The sequence below is a fragment of the Rhinatrema bivittatum genome, chromosome 8 (genome assembly GCF_901001135.1).
Source record: "Rhinatrema bivittatum chromosome 8, aRhiBiv1.1, whole genome shotgun sequence".
Taxonomy (NCBI): Eukaryota; Metazoa; Chordata; class Amphibia; order Gymnophiona; family Rhinatrematidae; genus Rhinatrema; species Rhinatrema bivittatum.
This window is the reverse complement of record NC_042622.1, coordinates 93,329,036-93,348,386: the sequence shown is the minus strand read 5'-3', so window position 1 is coordinate 93,348,386 and position 19,351 is coordinate 93,329,036. Positions and strand designations below refer to the sequence as shown.

The window sequence follows — 19,351 nt, the reverse complement described above, 5'->3', positions numbered from 1 at the left end:
CTTTAAATACCTGGGCATTTGTTTTACAAGAAATTTTAAAGATCTCTATACTAGAAACCATATCCTATTACTAGTTAAAATTAAACAAGACTTTGTTGTGTGGGAAAAATAGATGATTTCCTGGGCAGGACAGATTAGTTTATTAAAAAATGAACATTCTACCAAAGCTACTCTCTCTCTTTCAGCATCTGCCATGTAATATCCTGTAACAGTTATTTACAGACCTGCATAGCTCTATGAGTAAATTTATCTTGAAACAACGACAGCCTAGAATAACAATCGCACAGTTATGGTAGCCGAAACAACACGATGGTATGGCTCTCCCTAATTTACATATTTACTATTGGGCTGGCTAGGATTCTCTGCTTACATGACTGATTTAATGGTGGTGAGGTATCCTAGTTGGCTTTGGAAAGGGAACAAGCAGATATGATCAATCTAGCTGTATTTCCCTTTTGTACCTTTGGGCTTCACTCAAAGCTGCCGGATATGTAGAAGCAGTTCACATTTGGAAACAGGTTACTCGATATTTGGGTGAAGAATGTTTTAGCTTCATTAACACCAACTTTTGAGAGTCCTGTTATCTCTGGACATACATTCTCACTGACACAGCATGGGTGGAAGGATAAGAGACTTGTTTTCTTTTTCAACTTTGGGATAATGTTGGATTTTTACCTTTTAGAGAGCTCACTCAGGAGTATGATCTGAGCCCTGGATTGCAAGCTCATTACCTTCCATTGCAACAAGTCTTAGAAAGTTGTTGCAACCTCACAAAATCTTTGAGATCACAATGCAATAGAGTAATTTTTAAGTGATCACAATGCAACAAAAAAAGGCATAGTGCTAATGTATAGGGGTATTCTTACTGGTAGATTGGGTATGAATACATGCTGTGCCTTGCTAAACACCTGGAATGGGGATCTAGGTATAGATCTTGGCACTAAAGCCTGGAAAGTTATCTGGAACTCGGCACATCATCTTACCATCTGTGCCAGAAGGACAAAAAACTTATGGTAACGTTGTTGCATAGAACATATCGCATGCCACTTTTTTATCCTAGGCTTACTCCTGGGATGCACTCTTTATGTTGGCGAGGATGTAGAGAGGTTTGGTACCTATATACATATGTGATGGCATTGTCAGGGTGGTTCATCAGTTATGGTCACAAGTTAAACGAGAGCTTTCTGATATTCTGGGAATTGCTGTGCATGTCATGCCTGTGTTGGGCCTCCTGGGTTAATGGGTGGGTTCAATGATACCAAAAAAGTACCATGAACTAATAGGTCAATTATCGCTTGCAGCTAGATTTACTATAGTGACCTTTTGGAAAAATAATCCTTCTTTTGACTACTGAGAGTCTGGGATACTTATCATCCCACCCTCCGGACCCCCCCCAAATTTTTAAATACCTGGTGGTCCAGCGGGGGTCCCGGGAGCATTCTCCCATGCTCGGGCCTTCGGCTGCCAGTAAACAAAATGGCGCCGATGGCCCTTTGCCCTTAGCATGTGACAGGGTATCCGTGCCATTGGCCGGTCCCTGTCACATGGTAGGAGCAATGGACGGCCGGCGCCATCTTTAAAAATGGCGCGGGCCATCAAGTGCACCTACCATGTGACAGGGGCCGACCAATGGCACTGATAGCCCCTGTCACATGGTAAGAGCAAAGGGCCATCGGCGCCATTTTGATTAGTGGCAGCCGACAGCGGGAGCATGGGAGAATGCTCCCGGGACCCCCGCTGGACCACCAGGTATTTAAACATTTTTTTGGGGGGGGGTCCGGAGGGTGGGGGATACTAACAAACTCATTTTAAAGGGTCAGGTTGTGTTTTTAGGTTATGTCCTTTCTTCCCGCCCCCCCCCCCCCCCCCCCCATAATGATAAGAAAACCCACTAAATTAATCGTGGGGTTTCCTATCGCTATCAGGGACCTCCCGATATCTGACGATATTGAAAATATCGGACGATAATTTCAATCGTCAGATAAACGATTCACATCCCTACTATATAATATTGTTACTAATATAGCAGATATAATTGTGGGTTGTCTATTTTATATGTTGTTATGTCTAAAATGAGATACTGACCTAGAGTAACTTGAGATTGTATCTTTCTTGCCTCTAAATTGTTGTATGCCAAAAAACTTAGTTAAAAAAGGCAAGTAATTAAATCTCAAATTCAATTCCTATAGTGATTGTATAGATTTTTTACCTACATGTAGTATGTTAAAAGACATCTCATTGTGGGCCAGAATTGCTAAAGGATTTTTCCCATTTTGTATCTATAGGAAAACTGTTTTGTCCATCTGGCCCTGTAACTGCTATTTATTCAATGTTTTTTTCAGTAGCATTTTCTGATATAACCTGAGCACACACATTTTAAATACAGTTAAAGGTGAAATAAAATATTCAGTTTACTTCATGTAATCTGGTGTGTTACAACAAAGGGGAATAGACTTTCTAAAGCTTTGCTCCAGGGCAAAAACTGTTCCAGTATCATCAATGGAAAAACCACAGGGGAAAACCTGGAACAATATTTGCCCTGAAGCAAAACTTTGATAAATCAGCTGCTGGGCATTCCCAGCAAAATTTAGCTTATGATGAAAAGAATGCTTAATGTCCTATTTGTGTTAAGGGCCCAAACCTCAAGCTTCCCCAGATAGGGCAATAATTATAAGTGTATAATTTAATGTCCTATTCATTAGTCATTGTCATTTAACAATATACCTGGAGGGGGAATGCTGAACATTGTGCATTATGATTGGACAAACAATGGCAAAATATTCAGAATGTTGGCCAACTAAATGATGTACGTGATTAACCTTGCCTTCAAGTCTCAACCAATCACAGTATTCTATGAAAACATCCTTCTTCAGGATAGGAGAGCTCTGCTGTTAATCTAGTCTTGAATACCACCAGTAGAGTTGCTCAGCCAACAGCCTTTCTTGCCATTACCTAAAGAGAAGTTCTGAAAACATCTCTTAAGCCAAAGAAGATTTTTGGAGGGTCAAGTAAACATCTTACAAGGCAATGATGAGCAATGTATTCAAGCTTAGCTCATTTTCGCCTTGGACTTTTAATTCAGGGAATACCAACTCTGATCCTCAATGACCAGAAAGAGGTCTGTTTATTATCTAGATATAAATATGCAGGTGCAGGTACATACAATAAAGTAATTTAAATAAGAAGGTAGTTAATTTGCCTGGGTTGGATTATCCTATGTTCCCTTTTCAAACTGAAGTTGACTTGTGGAAAATTCAAGGTTGAGCTCAAACCAAATGAATTTCAGTCTGGTTTGAATTCTTGGTTGGTTTTTTTTTTTTTTTTTTTGCAAAATGATTTTTATTGACAAAAGGAAAAGAGTACATTACACAGCAAGCAAGAACACGTACAATATAAACAGATATGGGCACATAAAGACATCACCCTGCTGGTCAAATAAAATAACAGAGCAAGGAACTGCTCCTCCTTTCCATTTTAATCCCTACAAATAAGAAAACCTCTGCACACACCTGAAACACATCACAACACACACCGACAGTCACACAGGGGTAGAAAAGAAGAGGTGAACAGAGAGCAGACTGCGAACTTCTCGATCAGTGGAATGGATGAGATACAGCAGAGACCAAGGAAACAGAATATTATCCATGAGGCCAGGTTCACAAAAAACAGACCTGCCAGTGATCCACTCTCTGATGAAACACAACTGTCAAGCAGCATTAAAAAAACATAGGTTTGGAAAGTTTAGGCTCCCAAACACCCTAGCCCCAATAAGTTTAGCTAGATTAATCCTAGCCCCCTTACCATTCCGAATAAAGGTAAGAAATGCAGATTGTAGTAGTTTAATATTGTGAGCCAATAGGGAAGCACCTGCAGTTTATATAAGATCTTAAGTATGATCACCTTCTTCAAAAGCGCAATTCTACCAAAGAATTATAACAGTAGAGATTGCCATAACCTCAACGTCTCCTGAACAGACAGGATTAAGTCTCAAATACTGAGTTCATATACAGAAGTCAAGTCCCTGGGGATCCACATTCCCAAATATTTAATTTTATTGGGCACCCATGTGAGGGGAAAGTGGCCCCCCCTAAGACAGAGCCAAACCATGGTCTACTGCTAGGGCCTCTGACTTAGCAAAATTGATTTTTAAACCTGTTATCTGGCGAAACTGGGAGAACAGGCCAATAATCCTAGGTATGCTGTCCCGCACACGGTCCACAAACAAAAGAATATCATCCACGAACATAGCGATTTTCATAAGATGTTTACCAATCGAGAGGCCCTCGAATACCACATCTCTTCGTAACTGTATTGCCAATGGTTCAATTGCCAGAATAAATAAAAGGGGAGAGAGGGGACAACCTAGCCACCAGTATCTTCATGTCCACGTTAATGAGTGAAATGGGGTGATACGACCCCACCTCTATGGGGTCTCTGCCTTTTTTATGATAAAACAACAATAACTGATTGATTCATAAAAGATGCTAATGAACCAGAGAGGGTAAGATCATTGTAAAAGTTGGTCAGCACAGGTAGTACTGGGAACTTCAAAATCTTATAGAATTCTGAACCGAGGCCATCTATCCCTGCAGCCTTCCCTAACTTTAGCCCTTGAATAACAAAGAATATTTTGCCATCACGGATGGGGGAATAAAGTTTGGTCTTCATGTCCTGTGAAATCTTAGGCCAAGGAAAACCTGAAAAAAAAGACTCCTGAACGGAGGTGTCATGCCTTTGGAACCATAGAGCTCCCCATAATACTCCAGAAAATGGTCCATAAAGTCAGAGAGCCGATGTTTACAATTACCCACCCTGTCTCAGATACCTACTATGCTTGAGCAAGATCATCGATTATCCACTAAATTTGCTAAGAGCTTGCTAGACTTGTTCCTGAAGCGGTATAATTTATATTGAAAGTAGCTCAAGGATTTCATTGCCCTCTGATGTAGAAGGTGGTTCAAGGTAGCTCGCACCTGGTTAACCTTGGACTTAGAATGGTTAGATAAATCATTAACATGTTGAGACTGAGCCGCATTCAGAGCCAAAGTAAGTTTCAAAATAGCAGCACTGCAGACGCTATTAACCTTGGCAACATAAGCAATGATGTGGCCGCGATGTACTGCCTTACCAGCCTCCCACAGCAGGGATGGAGAAATAACTGGAGACGAATTGGTCTCTACATATTCATCCTATTTATCCTTCAAAAATGTATGGAATGAATCATCCAGATAAAGTTCAGGGTTCATCCACTATGAGAAAGGAGAGTGTTGAGAGTTTCCCAAACTCATGCCCACAGATATCGGAGCATGATCGGAGATAAAAATAGACCCAATCGTAGATTTCCTTACCAAGAAAAACAAACCCCCAGACACCAAGAGATAATCTATCCTGGAATAGAATTTGTGCAGGTTTGAATAGAAAGTGTAGTCTTGCTCTCCAGGGTGTAGGACCCTCCAAATATCCAACAATCTGAGTTCCGCACATATATAATTCACCCCTAGAGTGCAATCCTGAGGTTCAGGCCTTTTAGCAGGCTTGCAATCAAACCTCTTATCGGCCACAATATAGAAGTCCCTACCAACCACAAGTTTATAATCTGGGAAAGAGAGCAGAATACCCACCAAATTAGTAAAGAAATCATACGAGTACATGTTTGGCGCATATATGTTGCAGAGCACAACTTTATGTTGGTGCAGGGTACCCACTACTTTAACATATCTACCCTCCTGATCCTGGAAATGGCGCTCAATCTGAAATGGCAGTTGCTTATGAATGAGGATGGCAAACCCCCGTTTCCGGCTAGAGAAAGAAGAAGATATACATTGACCCACATTCACGCTTCAGCTTCCTGTGTTCGTCTGCAGGTTCTTAAACAGATTTAATATCTTCTTCCTTTTCACTGGAGAGTGGATCCCAGCGGTGTTTAAAGAAGAGACTTTAACCCTTATCAGGGCTGGATATAAGCAAAACAGAACAGAGGGCCCCTCGTGGGGCAAACAGAGAATAGAGCAAAACTTCAAGGAACCCCCTAACCTAGGCCCCCAAAGTTCCACAGCCTTTGTGACTCACCAAGATAGGAACCACCATGTTATAAGATGTCCGGTTTCACCCCCAACAAGCTGAATCCCCAGATCCCCACACACTCACACACCCACACATCTTCATTCAAACACACGGCTATACACCAAACATTAAAAGCCAGGAAAAAACAAAAACTCCTAAGGCTCCTAAAGGGCAAAAACAACACCCTTCCCAGTACTACGTATAAAGGAACGACTTCTGGGGAGGGGGCCCATTCATCATCTCCTCCCTAAAAAAGAGGCAAACAAATGCCATGGCAAGTCTATAGCCTTACAGAAATAGTAAAGCAATAGGGCAAAGACCCCAGGCAACTGGCCAAAAAGGAACCTCATAAGTAGATAACAATAAAAACATCAATAGCGCATTCCTACTGGCACCAACAAAGGAGAAAAACCAGGGAAAGATTACCAAAAAAAAAAAAAAAAAACCAGAGAAACATTCAAAAGCCAGGGAGTGGACCCTGGAGAGTATAAACTCGGAGCCCAAAAAGGCAGAAAATGTACAAAACCTCCAGCCTGTGCATTGATAACAAAAAACAAACGCAAGCTGGGTATCACCATGATGGAACAAAATAGAGGATTGTGCAGATCCTCCATGTTAAGAGCCCCTGAAAGCTCCAGAGCAAACCTCAAAAGAAAAAAAATAAATAAAAAAGAGAAGAAAAAGGCAGCTGATGAAACCTGTTATATAATGGATAGCACATAAAAGTCAGTTCAGAGTAGCCAAGAAGGCGGCAGCTTCCTCCTTAGTGGCAAAAAAAAAATAAATAAAAAGACTTATTATTGTGATCACATGCAGTTTTGCAGGGAATATGAATGCGAAATGGATCCCTCTGCGATATAATTCAGAGCAGGCAAATGACATTTCTCGCCGTTGCACAGACTTGAGCAGAGAAACCATTAAACAGCAAAATCATATGCCCTTGATATTCCACAGGTCACTGACGAAAGACTCGCATAAGCATTGTTTTTTGGGACCAATTAAGATTTCTCGCCATGACAGGCATCCCTGGCTTGCTGCGGCCCCAAATGCTGTACACGCTCACAGCGGAGTCGATCATGGGAGATCTCCAGGCTCAAGTGCTCAGGCAGCCATTTTCCATAAACAGATATAGCTCATCTTTTGGTAGCGACTCGGGTAGGCCAATGATTTTTACATTCTTCCAGCGATTGCAAGTTTCCTGGCCCTCCCAAGTGTTCGAGAAGGGTCGCATTTTTGCTGGTGAGATCAGCAATATGGCATTCCGCCTCAAGCAGCCTGTCTTCCTGTGTGGAAATGCGTTGTCTGCGGAATCCAAACGTTTAGATTGGCCCTCCAAGCTGCCCTTAATTTCATCCATGGCAGTCTGAATTTTCATCAAGAGCAGCAGTAACACTGTTAGAGATTTGAAGTACAGCCTCTTCTGAGATTGCTGCCAGCATCTTGTCTCTCTCTGCCAGTGCTGCCATTTTAGGGTCGCCGGTCTTCTTGTCCTGCGCGCCGCGGACCACTTTACAGCTCATATACCCGGTGGGAACAGCCATCTAGCTTAAAAAAACGTCTTTGCTGCCGTGCATAAAAACTGTGCACTGTGATCAAAACAAAACAGGATCAGGAAAAAACCAGAAGGTAAGGCGATTATGGAGGAGATGTCCTGGAGAACCTATACTCGACCTCCGCTCAGCCTGACACCATACCCGGAAGTCCCCAGCCTGGTTTGAATTCAATGAAATTTTCAAATTTTTCTCCAGGTTAACTGGGGAAATACAGTAGGTATAAAAATGTCTGCTCAGCAAATGTGAGCAAAATTCGATATTCAATGTTCATTTACCGATTTTCAGGACTTTGTGTCAAATCAGCCCACTATGGATTCCTCAAATCAGGAAAACCTGCTTGAACTTAAATGCAGATTCAGCAATTCCAAGAATCCACACTGGGATTTTTTTTTTTTTTTTAAGAAATTCGACAAACACATAAACTTCTTGAGGGTCTGATGAAGTTGTTTGCAAATTTAGATTTAAAAGTTTGCACATCTCTAGCTGTCTGCTTTAATCACTTTAGTGGGAACCTTCTGCCTATCTGACCAGTGAGGCCTTCCGAAATGGATCACTACTGCTTTAATTAAAACTAGGGAAAATTACTATGGTACATGCTCTAGAGGGACTTAAATGCAATTAAAAAAAACGATATTAGGCTTGGTAATGAATTGACGGTCAGTGACTGTGAAGAGCAGATGAGTTCAGATCTGTATCTGTGAGATGAACTTAGCAAGCTTTCTAATTCTGATGCCAGTGGCGGTGCGGGATTAATAGCACAAAATGCAATGCAATTCATTTTGCTAGTAATTTTAGAAGAATGCTTTCAGGAACCCTTGGTGAAACATTTGCAGCTCCTTTTACAGAAGTAATTGGGTGGGTGTGTAATGTTTCCGCTCTTGGCGACTGTATGTGTCTTCTCCTTTTGCCATTTCCATGTAGAGTGTTTCAGAAGTTAGTTTATAGGTAGAACCAGACACATTTTCACACCTGAGCTTAAAGCTGCACTGTACTTACAATAAAAAAAAAAAGCGATTAAAAATGGGAACAGTAGATGAACACTAATACTTCTGCATCTTCCACTTGCTTCCCGAGAACCTCAGTGCGTGCAGAGTACATTTTGAATGTTTTCTTGCAGAAAGGTGTTTTTAGCTTCCCAAGAATATTCTTTGTCGTTGCACCACAAATTGTATCTACAGCAAGGACTACATGGCTCAGAAGATGTTGCTCTGAAATTACTTATATAGCCTTGTCAGGGTGCACAGTGTCATATCGACTGGGTCTTGGACCAAAAAGGTGATAGTCTGAGCACAGGAAGATTAAGTGATTTTCTCAAAGTCAAACATTGACTGCTAGATAAAGGAAATTAAACCTGGGCATCCTGATGTGCACTAATCACTGGATTATATAGCAGTGCAGTGCTATTCATTAAATTCTGTGGAACTGCGACTGGTGCCCATGGCCACAGAGGTCTTGCCATTTTGAAGAATGATTACCTTGTTCAGTATTTACATAGGAAACAACCAGTTAGGTCTTTGAAAAAATAGTCTTGTAGAAAGAATGTTCTCATATTATTTTCATATAGCAAACACATTTGCAAAGGTGTTCTAACTGATTTACAGTACATGTATGAGAAGAAACATGCGGGAACTATGTACAAGTTTTCTAATGTATGCAAAGTTCCTGTGCTCTTAGTGCATGTTCTCTTCTGTATTCCCCCTCCCCTGTACATACCTCCAAAATTAAGAAAGACATGAAGCATCTACAGCGAAACCTACATGAGACCAATTTGTCTAGTTTAGTTGAATCCAACGTACCATCATTTGCTGGTATTCCTCAATCTATCATCAGATTTGCAGACCACTGCAATTCTAACTCCTGAATAGATAGAGTTAAACCTTTTTTTATCCTACTGTATTCCTGGATTAAATCAAACTTAAACTGACTCTGGTATAACTTCAGTCTCTGGTTCAATAATTTTTAGCATCCATAACTCATAGAATACCCTTCTTCTATTGGCTTCCAATTCACTTTGTGACCTTTTACATATTAGGACCTTTCACTTGTTGGTACCTCTGTACTACTGGCATTGTCCCCCATATGGTATGTACATCCTGATCTCCGCAGCACATGTAGAAAATGGCTAAAAACTCATCTTGCATGTAAATATTTGATGTACTTTCTTTGGTAATATAGCTTTGTCTATTGTGCTCTATCGTGTTCCATGTTCTGTTCATGTCTCTGTTGCATGATGCATCTTTGTATAATGGTGCTCTGGATAAAACCACCACAGGTGTGTTTAAATAATTATAACACCACTCATTTTTATGTAACGTATCCATGGTTAATAAAGCCAATACAGGGATGGATGTACCAGCAACATACTTAATACTATGTGTGATACCTGAAAAACCTCACCTGTTCTTGTAGTAATGTCACCTGACCTGATATTAAATGCCCATTGGTAGCTTTCCTGGAACAAGTTGAAAACCTAACCATAATCATTATTATGAGATTATCAAATAGGAACATACCAACCAGTTGTCAGGATCCCAGCGTGCCTTCCTCCTGAGAGTTAAACATGACTGACCACTGGAAAGAAGACATGCAAAGCAAGAGAAGAAAGGCAGCCACTGCTATGAAGGAATGGCATCCAAAAGCCAGGCCGACTATCCAGCACTAGATATTTCAGCTGGTATTGGACACTTCAGCCATGCATTCCTGGTAGTAAGCTGCTCCTGTATACTTTCTCGGTGGTACCTCTACTCAAGCTCATTAACTAGTACAAAGATGTGTTGCTTGGATTTACAGTCGCTTTTATTTCTGAATATTGACTAAGCATTTTCATCTTATAATATGTATGGTTTGACAATAATTATGGAAATTCCTTTCAAACATCTCATAATTTATATGTATATATGCAGTATATTTTAGTTTATAGGGCTATTACATATGAAATTGCCTCATAGTTCAAATATTCCTTAGGAAAGCATTTCATTTTGGAAGATTACTGGACCCCGATGCTGTAGTTTCACTGTAATTACACGGCATGCATTGTACTCAACTGAGAACAGAGGAGTCGCCATGTAATGACTGCTACTACTGCACAATTATTGCCTGTGCCCAGCAAATACAACAGTATCAAAATCTGTTTTAGTTAGAATGTTTTTAACATGTACATTTTTAAATTATTTTAAATTTCTTATAGCTGTTACCAGCCTAGTTTTTAAGATGAAATGCAAATCCATAGCCACCTCTCAAAATAATGGTAGCACAGTATTCTCAGGGCTTCTGCTAGTTTAGAAATCACAAGCACAAGCCCTTGACATTTTGACTGGATTAGGCTGATAAAGTAATTAAAGAGAGAGAGAGAGAGAGAGAGAGAGAGAGAGAGAGAGAGAGAGAGAGAGAGAGAGATCTGTTCCAAAATTAAAGCAACAGTACAACCTACATTCCTCAAAAATATCAATTAATTTCTTGCCCCGTCTTATTACTATTGGTCCTGGGTCTATTTAGATTTTTTTCTTTTCATATTAATAAATTAAAGATGTCATGCCATGTTTCTGGAATGAAAGGGATGCCTCTGGGTTTCTATGTCATCTATTAAAAAATAAAAATAAAAAATCTCCTTCCCGCAGGCCATTCTACATCTGATGCTTTATTCAAATTTTGGATACATTATGGCAGGCCTGTAAACTTTGATGATGAACAGTGTTGGGGAGTTGATACCCTAGTTTACTTAGCTCTAGGATGGTGGTGGTGATTTAAAAAAAAAAAAAAAAAAAAAAGGAGTTTTTACAAATTTCAAATACTTTACCTTAGGAATGAAATAAACATTTTCAAAAAGGGCACATTCCAACTGAGTTGTTCAAAATAAAATTAACGGTTGTACTGCTGCTTTCTGATGTAGAACATTGGATGCTAAGATAACATTTCTGCTCTAAGCTGTCTCCAGTGCAGAAGAGCAGAACTCACTGTTGAGGGCACATTTAAAGCCACCATAGCTATGGCTTCTATGGGGTAGAATGCAAGACAGCAAAAGACAGAGCTTGGTGCCTTGTGCCATTCAGTGTGACATAAGAATAGCAGGCATATTTTAAGGTGGAAGTTTTAGGAGTTGATGTATAATTGATTCCATAAAGCAAGTTTGGGAGGTACCTTGGCTCCCACTAAAAGCACCCACCTGCAGCCATGTTTTTCCTGTTCTCAAAACAGGACCACGCACCCTACTTGGGGGCTCTATAAAGAGGTTGCAGTAATGCCCTGGTGAAGATGAAACCATAAGTGTCTTCTAGAGGGGAACAATGATCTTATCAGCTGTGCTGGTACCTTCTAAACTAAGAAATCTGTATCTCTAGAGCTATCTAAGAACATAAGAACATGCCATACTGGGTCAGACCAAGGGTCCATCAAGCCCAGCATCCTGTTTCCAACAGAGGCCAATCCAGGCCATAAGAACCTGGCAAGTACCCAAAAACTAAGTCTATTCCATGTAACCATTAGAGATGTGAATCGGAACTGAAATCCGAACCGATTCTGGTTCCGATTCACATCTCTAGTAACCATTGCTAATGGCAGTGGCTATTCTCTAAGTCAACTTAATAGCAGGTAATGGACTTCTCCTCCAAGAACTTATCCAGTCCTTTTTTAAACACAGCTATACTAACTGCACTAACCACATCCTCTGGCAACAAATTCCAGAGTTTAATTGTGCGTTGAGTGAAAAATAACTTTCTCCGATTAGTTTTAAATGTGCCACATGCTAACTTCATGGACTGCCTAATTGGATTAGCAGTCCTTCCCCACCACTGTATCTTTATGGGCAGTCTACTACTGATCTATTCATTTACACTAATGCATAGGTCTGTTCCTAAAAATAAGAACTTGCCTGAGCAATGTATATGAGCAGTTTTAACTTGAAATATATGTTGCAGACTTCTATTCTAGGCCTGCTTTTGATATTAAGATAAATACTTTCTTCAGACTCTATTGATCAGAGCCACTTAATTAGGACAACCACCTTCTACCTTCTACAGACCTAACTTCCTCTGCAAATAAGTGGCTTCCAAAATTTAGCAGGATTTAGTTTTATTCCTCATTCCACCTTAAATGTTTTTTATTTCTCTTTGGTGCCGTGACAGTATTTCCAAAGACGAGGATTAGTCAGACATGCAGGGTGACATATATTTGGCCATGACCAAAGCAGAAGGTACCAATGTGCTCCGATTGAGACTGGAGGCTGGGTTAGCCACTTACCAGGGAACCTCGCTTGTAATGACTATACCATGTACCAGGCACCTCTTTGGGCCAGCGGGCCAGTTTATTCTGTAAAATATGACACGTGTTAAAGAAACCAGAAGCTGGGGTTTAGATCTTACCAGTTTACCACGCTTGAATTCACTGAACCATGAGCCTGGGTTCTCCTTTGGCCAGGAAGTGATTCTAGCCTAAATTGTGAAAGGTAAGGGGTGGAGAGGAAACAGACAAAGAGAACAAGGTTACACTCAGCAGCATGCTCTCGTAAATACTTACTTAAAGTGTTCAGCTTTCGTTCAACACAAAGCATTAAAATACCCTACTCATAAAACTCAAACTGTGGATTAGCAAACTGAAGTTTCACCATTTCACTGACTACCAGGGTATTGCAATGACTTAAGCACCAGAAATGATGAATTTTCCTTCCCCAATGGTGTTACTAAAATTTATGTTCTGAAATGGAAAGGCAGTTGGGTTTTATAATCCATGTATACAACATTTAAATTCAGTATTGTCAAGGAACACAAATCAGAAATTTCATATTAAGCTACCAAGCTACCATCCATATTAATGTATTTTCCTTTACTGAACTTAAAAATATATTTTTTGAATAAAGTGGGAACATTAAAGAAGGGGGTACTGTATATTTTTAAGAAAGGTTTACCTCAGTGCCCCAAACCTTGCCTTTACAGGTAAATTTGAAGGGCCACAGGAGAGGTATTTGCAAATTAGAATTCCTAAGTACGGTCACTAAAATTTCCAGTTGGACATGCAACTAAACTACTAGCCTGGATGAAATGCAGATGCAACTTCAGCACAGTGAAACTGGACACACTTTATTTTGCATGTGTAGTTAGAGAAAAGTAATTAATAAGTTTTGCATTTTTAGCCTGCCTTTCCAAATGATGCTCAAGGCAGTTTACGGCCTTATTATCTATTTATTTATTTAAAATTATGTTTAGCCCATACCCTTCCAAACTTTGGAGTGGGTAATATGGTTACACACACAAGGTTTTAAACAAAACAGCCAATACATAATAAAACAACAGATCATAGGACTGCATTATCACATACCAATTGGGCATTGACAGAGGGCACATGACAGAGAGGCTATCACTTGGCAAAGATGCCTAGTTGGCCATGTATCCAAGGGTGAAAGCGGCAACAAACAGGTGCGACTTGAATTCTTTCGAGTCATTCAGAGTGCGTAAGGTTTGCGGAAGGGACTTCCAAAGAGTTGAGCTGGCAAGAGAGAATACTCATTGCCAATCTGGCAGAGCAGAGGGAGCAGATTTCCAGAAGGGAATGAGAAACAGAACAGAGTGATCTCCTTGGAGTGTAAAATCTGAGGATGTTGCATGGGGAGGTAAAATAATGTATGAGGATATGTATTATAAATGTAGGTTTATACTGAATTCAAAACTGAATGGACAGCCAAGAATTGGTGTGATTTTTTTCTCACCTCTTGGTACCAGTAATGAGCAGTGCAGCGAAGTTTTGGACTATTTGGAGGGGCCTAAGAGTAGGGTAAGGAAAGCCGGAGTATAAAGCATTACGATAACCTAGATAAGTAATGATTGCAGAGTCCTAAATGCATAGGCTTCTAACAGAGGCTAGAGATGTCGAAGAAGATGGCAGTTTGAAAAAAATGAGGAGCTTACAACCGCCTTCACATAGGCACACATGGAGAGGGTGGAATCCAGCAATATACCGAGATTGTGGGCAGTTTTGGAAATTGGTATGATTGACCATCAAAGTATAGTGATGTTGGGGTGTTATCTGGGATATTATGCCCTAAGAACATAATTTCATGGGGTTTTTTTTTTTTTTAGATTGAATGCTAGTCTGTTATAAGTTAGCCATGTTCTAACAGAAGAAAGGCAGAGGGAAACAAACTGGCAAGTGAATGACCATGTCATTTTGATAGGAAAGAAAAACTGGATATCATCTGCATAAATTCGGTATGATAGACTGAGAGTAGACAAAAGACGGGATGGGGTGTTGAGCTCTGTGGGATATCAGTTGTGATGGGGAACCAAGAGGAGGATTCATTGGCTATGTGAGGAAGCATACAAAAGTCTCCCTCAAACTACCTTAAAACACAGGCTAAAGCCATCTACCCGGTCCACCTTAAGGCATCGACCCACAAAGGATTCTGGATCCCGGGAGGATCCCTTCCTAACAGCATAGAGCAGGGATGGCAAACTCCAGCCCTCGAGGGCCACAAACAGGCCAGATTTTCAGGATATTCACAATGAATATGCATGAGAAAGATCTGTATGCACTGCATCCACTGGATGCAAATCTTTCTCATGCCTGCTGATTGTGGATATCCTGAAAACCTGGCCTGTTTGCATCCCTCGAGGACTGGAGTTCACCATCCATGGTATAAATGATCAGGACCCAGAAGGGTTAGGAAGGCCCCCAGGAGCTGCTTTGAGTCCATGGTATGCACATACAGTGTATGTATAACTGCTTTGGATGGTTAAAGCGAGGTGAGCTACTGTTTTCTTTTGCTGCTTCTTTGAACTCCTGTAAATAAACCTTTGTTCCTAACCAGAACAGCCAAGCCTTGCTCTCTTCCTTGGCCGTTCCAATTGCCACGACCGGCCCAAAATGCTACAGGCTATTCTTAACTGCTGTGTCCTGTCGGTGAGATAGGACCTAAATCAGAAAAGGACAATGCCAGAAAGCCCAATATCTGAGAGTCGAGAGAGGAGGATGTCGTGATTCAGAGTCAAAGGCGGAGCTGATGTCTAGAAGAATTAGTAAATATGATGTACCCAAATCAAAACCTCTATGAATGACATCCATGGAAGGAAAAAGAATTTGAACTCTGGCACTCAGCCCATTTGCTCTAACCACTAGTCCTCTCCTTCCCCACAATAGTACAGGGAGTAAACATCAATGAGTGGGAACAGAAGAGGCAGGGTACTAAATGTGAAGAAACGTTTGTACTCACACTATAGCTAAGGTATCCGATGATTAGCCTACGTTCTGGTAGCAGGGTTACACTAAACACTGGAGACCTGCCATACTGGTATGGTACCACTGAAATGCTAGTGGTCAATATTCAAAAGCCATTTAGATGGATAACTCACAAGTTTTCCATCTAAATGGCAAACTAGATATATTCAGCACTTCTCCAGCTAAATTAAAGCCGGATAAGTCAATATCTAGCTATAATTTAGCTGGATAAAAAAGAGGCTTTTTGGGGCATGTTTGGGCAGGGTTTAATTACCCTACCAACTTAGCCAAATGTCAGTTATATCCGGCTAACAGGGTCATTTATCAAAATGTGTTAGTCTGTTATCATGGGCATTAGGGCCCTAATGCCATAACACATGCGATATTTATCGCAACACGGGGAGCGAATGCAAGTTTTTGGAATTTATTCAAAGGGGAGCATCTATTTAAATGAGGCATTATTGCAGTGTGCGATAGTGTAACACACGCTATTGCACCTTTTTAAGGCCAGAAATAACTACATCCTTTATCCTGGCGTTAAGCTGTGTGATATGCTCAAAATGGAATGCATGATATATATCACGAATTCCATTTCGGGCGGAGGGGGAAGAGAAAGAGAGACAGACTGTGGGGTGGTACACCTAGTAGTCAACTATTTATACCACTATAGGAGGGCCTGCTAGTAACTCGAGGTGAGGTTTTGGTGGTGGTCTAGGATTTTGGGGCCAGTTTGACATGTACAGTGAGAAGTACGAATAGCACATTACACATCACTGAATATTTTTTTTTAATTCTTTATTTATCAATTTTATCACAATTACAAAAACTAAATTTTGCAAGACAGAAAACATGGAAAGATATTCAAATATCAATTATTTATCAACAAAGAAAACATGAATATAATTCACTCTTAGGAAAACCTTTCCTTTAACCAAAAAAAACCCAATATAATAAATTTAGGTGATCCAGAGAATTACAGAGAAATATAACAAAGCAATATTTTAAACAAAAGGCTTATCACGACTTCCAACTAATCAATATTTAATTAATTAACTATGGGAGAAGAAGTGGCAGGAGGTTTTGATGCCAGAAAATTTTTTACTTGTTCTGCATCAAAAAATATATTCACTTCCTCTCCCTTCCTCAACACACATTTACAAGGAAATTTTAATTTGAAGTTAAACCCAAGGGGTAGATCTTAAAAAAGTATGCGCACGCATACTTTTGTTCGCGCGTATCTTATAAAATCCGGGGTCAGCGAGCCTCAGAGGGCTTGAGGCAGGCGTAACTTGTGCACGCCGCCTCGCCATCCCCCGGCACAGGCCACAGTGCCGGGGGACTCGGGACCGCCCTCCTGGCCCCGCTCATGAACCATCACCACGCCCCCGGACCAGCCTCGGACCGCCCCCTGACCCTGGACACACCCCCCCGGACTGCCGAGACGCCCCCCGGACACGTCCCCTCCCGCCCCTTTTACGAAGCCCTGGGACTTACGCGTGTCCCGGGGCTTTGCGCGTGCCGGCGGCCTATGCAAAATAGGCGCGCCGGCGTGTGAGTGCCCTGCGCACGTAAATCCGGCAGGATTTACACGCGCAGGGCTTCTAAAATCTACCCCCAAGGAAATTGCTTGTTGTCGTAGTGCTAAAAAAGCTCTACACTTAGATTTTGTGGTTGAAGATAGTTCTGGAAATATCTTTATATTTTCATTGAAAAAGGAAATAGGAAATTTTCTGAAGTAATTTTTCAATACATTTTGGACATCTGCGGTTGAGATTAATGAAACCAACAAAGTGTTTCTATCCAATATTTCAATAGAAGAGTTCTCAATAATTTCTGTAAGATTTTCTTGTAGGTTTAATCTGTTTGCTGTTGTCATTGTCCTTGCATTAGGAAGGAAATAACATTTATTTATGGCTGGAGAATTCCCATCTTCAAAACCTAAAATCTCCTGAAAGAATTTTTTCAAAGTGGCAAAAGGGGTTTCTCCAATAATTCTGGGGATATTCAAAATTCTAACATTCAAGTGCCGTGAAGCATTTTCCAGCATTTCCACTCTCCTAGCTATTGCATTTCGGTCTTTTGCCACAGAAGCCTTGAAATTAAGGTTTTTTTATTTCCTTAGCTTTTGTAGTAAAGTTGAAAATTGAGTATTTTGGGTCACCAAACTCTCAACCTTTGCACTTAAATTGTTCATGGCATTAGCCATTCCTGCCATTAAGTCCCATAGCTCAACCATTGTGATGTTTTCAGGGCGGCTTGGAATCACTAGGAATTTAAACTCTGGGGGGGGGGATTCTTGGGATATATGCAGGTTATTCCCAGGTGTACTTACCCCCAGAGTCTCTTCTTCCAGCCCAGGTCTCGAACTTCTCTTGCCAGTTGGGTCCTCCGGGACACCCGCTGCTAAAAACGCTGTATTAACAGCACTCGTTGGCGATATCTGCTCTGCTGCCCCAGAAGCAGTGCTCTCACTCAGCAGTCCATGCTGCAACAACAGCCCTGGTCTCTGCGTCGGCGGCTGTCTTAGGTCTGGACTCAGCGAAGTTTCCTCCGGTGTCAGGACGGCTCTCTCCGCTCCTGGCACAATGGGTTCCTCAACTCGCGGGATTGTAGTTGTCGAGTTTAGAAATCGTGTGATTTCTTGCTGCATAATTGGCGATGGAGGAGGGTTTGAAGGGTAAACCCTTATCTTTCCCTTCCTTTTTGGCGGCATTGGGTTAGGAAAACAGGTAAGTCCAAAGTGCAGTAGAGCTCCAACGTGTCCCTACTCACTGCATGTCACCATCTTGGATCACACATCACTGAATATTTGACGTGATTTAGAGTGAGGAAAGTCACATAAAGATGAGATTTCTACAATGTTCTCTCATCCTAGCTTCATTAAGCTAGGGCGAGAGAACATTTCTGATTGCTTCGGGGAAGGGGCTGGGGGGAGGGGGGGTGCTACCTGCTGACCATGCACAAGTTTGATTAAATTTAAAAGGGGGATTGTGGGTTGGGGGTGAATGGCTCAACAGGATATAATTGAAAGAAGGTTAAAAATCCACCGTAGGCCCTTTACAACTTCCTTAATCTTATATTTGCAGCGCTACTTTCCCGGATTATCTTTTGAATCTATCTGGATATGTAGCAAGGTATCCAGCCACACAAGGCCAGATAACCTAGAAACCTAACTAGCTATATTCAAACATAGCCGGTTAGGTTTTCAAACTATCCGGTTAGGCAGATAACTTTAAGCAGGACGTTTCTCTTGCTGAATATACGGGTCAAGATATGATGCTATCCTTAGCTGCATAACTCGTCCACTAACTGCCCTACTAAATATGGACCTCCTAGTTTTCAGAAGATGGTAGTTCTGGGGGAACTATAAGAAAGGACCTGCTTCTTCAAGAAAATACAGTGGTTAAAGTATCAGTAGCAAGCAAAGGTCAATCTTACAAAGAAATAGCTGACCCTGAATAACCCTCAATCTCTTTGTCATGGAGGTCCTTAAAGTTCACCGAGCCATAATCTTCCACCTGTACCTTTCATTT

The 19,351-nt window shown here is 41.0% G+C and overlaps 1 protein-coding gene across 1 annotated transcript in view; it reads right to left on the bottom strand.

Moving 5' to 3' along the window:
- The window catches only part of COL5A1 (collagen type V alpha 1 chain), a 385,801-nt gene that overhangs the window by 12,518 nt on the left and 353,932 nt on the right, over window positions 1–19,351 (bottom strand). The window contains 1 exon segment of the mRNA XM_029613239.1: window positions 12,852–12,920. Within this exon segment, the coding sequence (XP_029469099.1) occupies window positions 12,852–12,920 (69 nt within the window).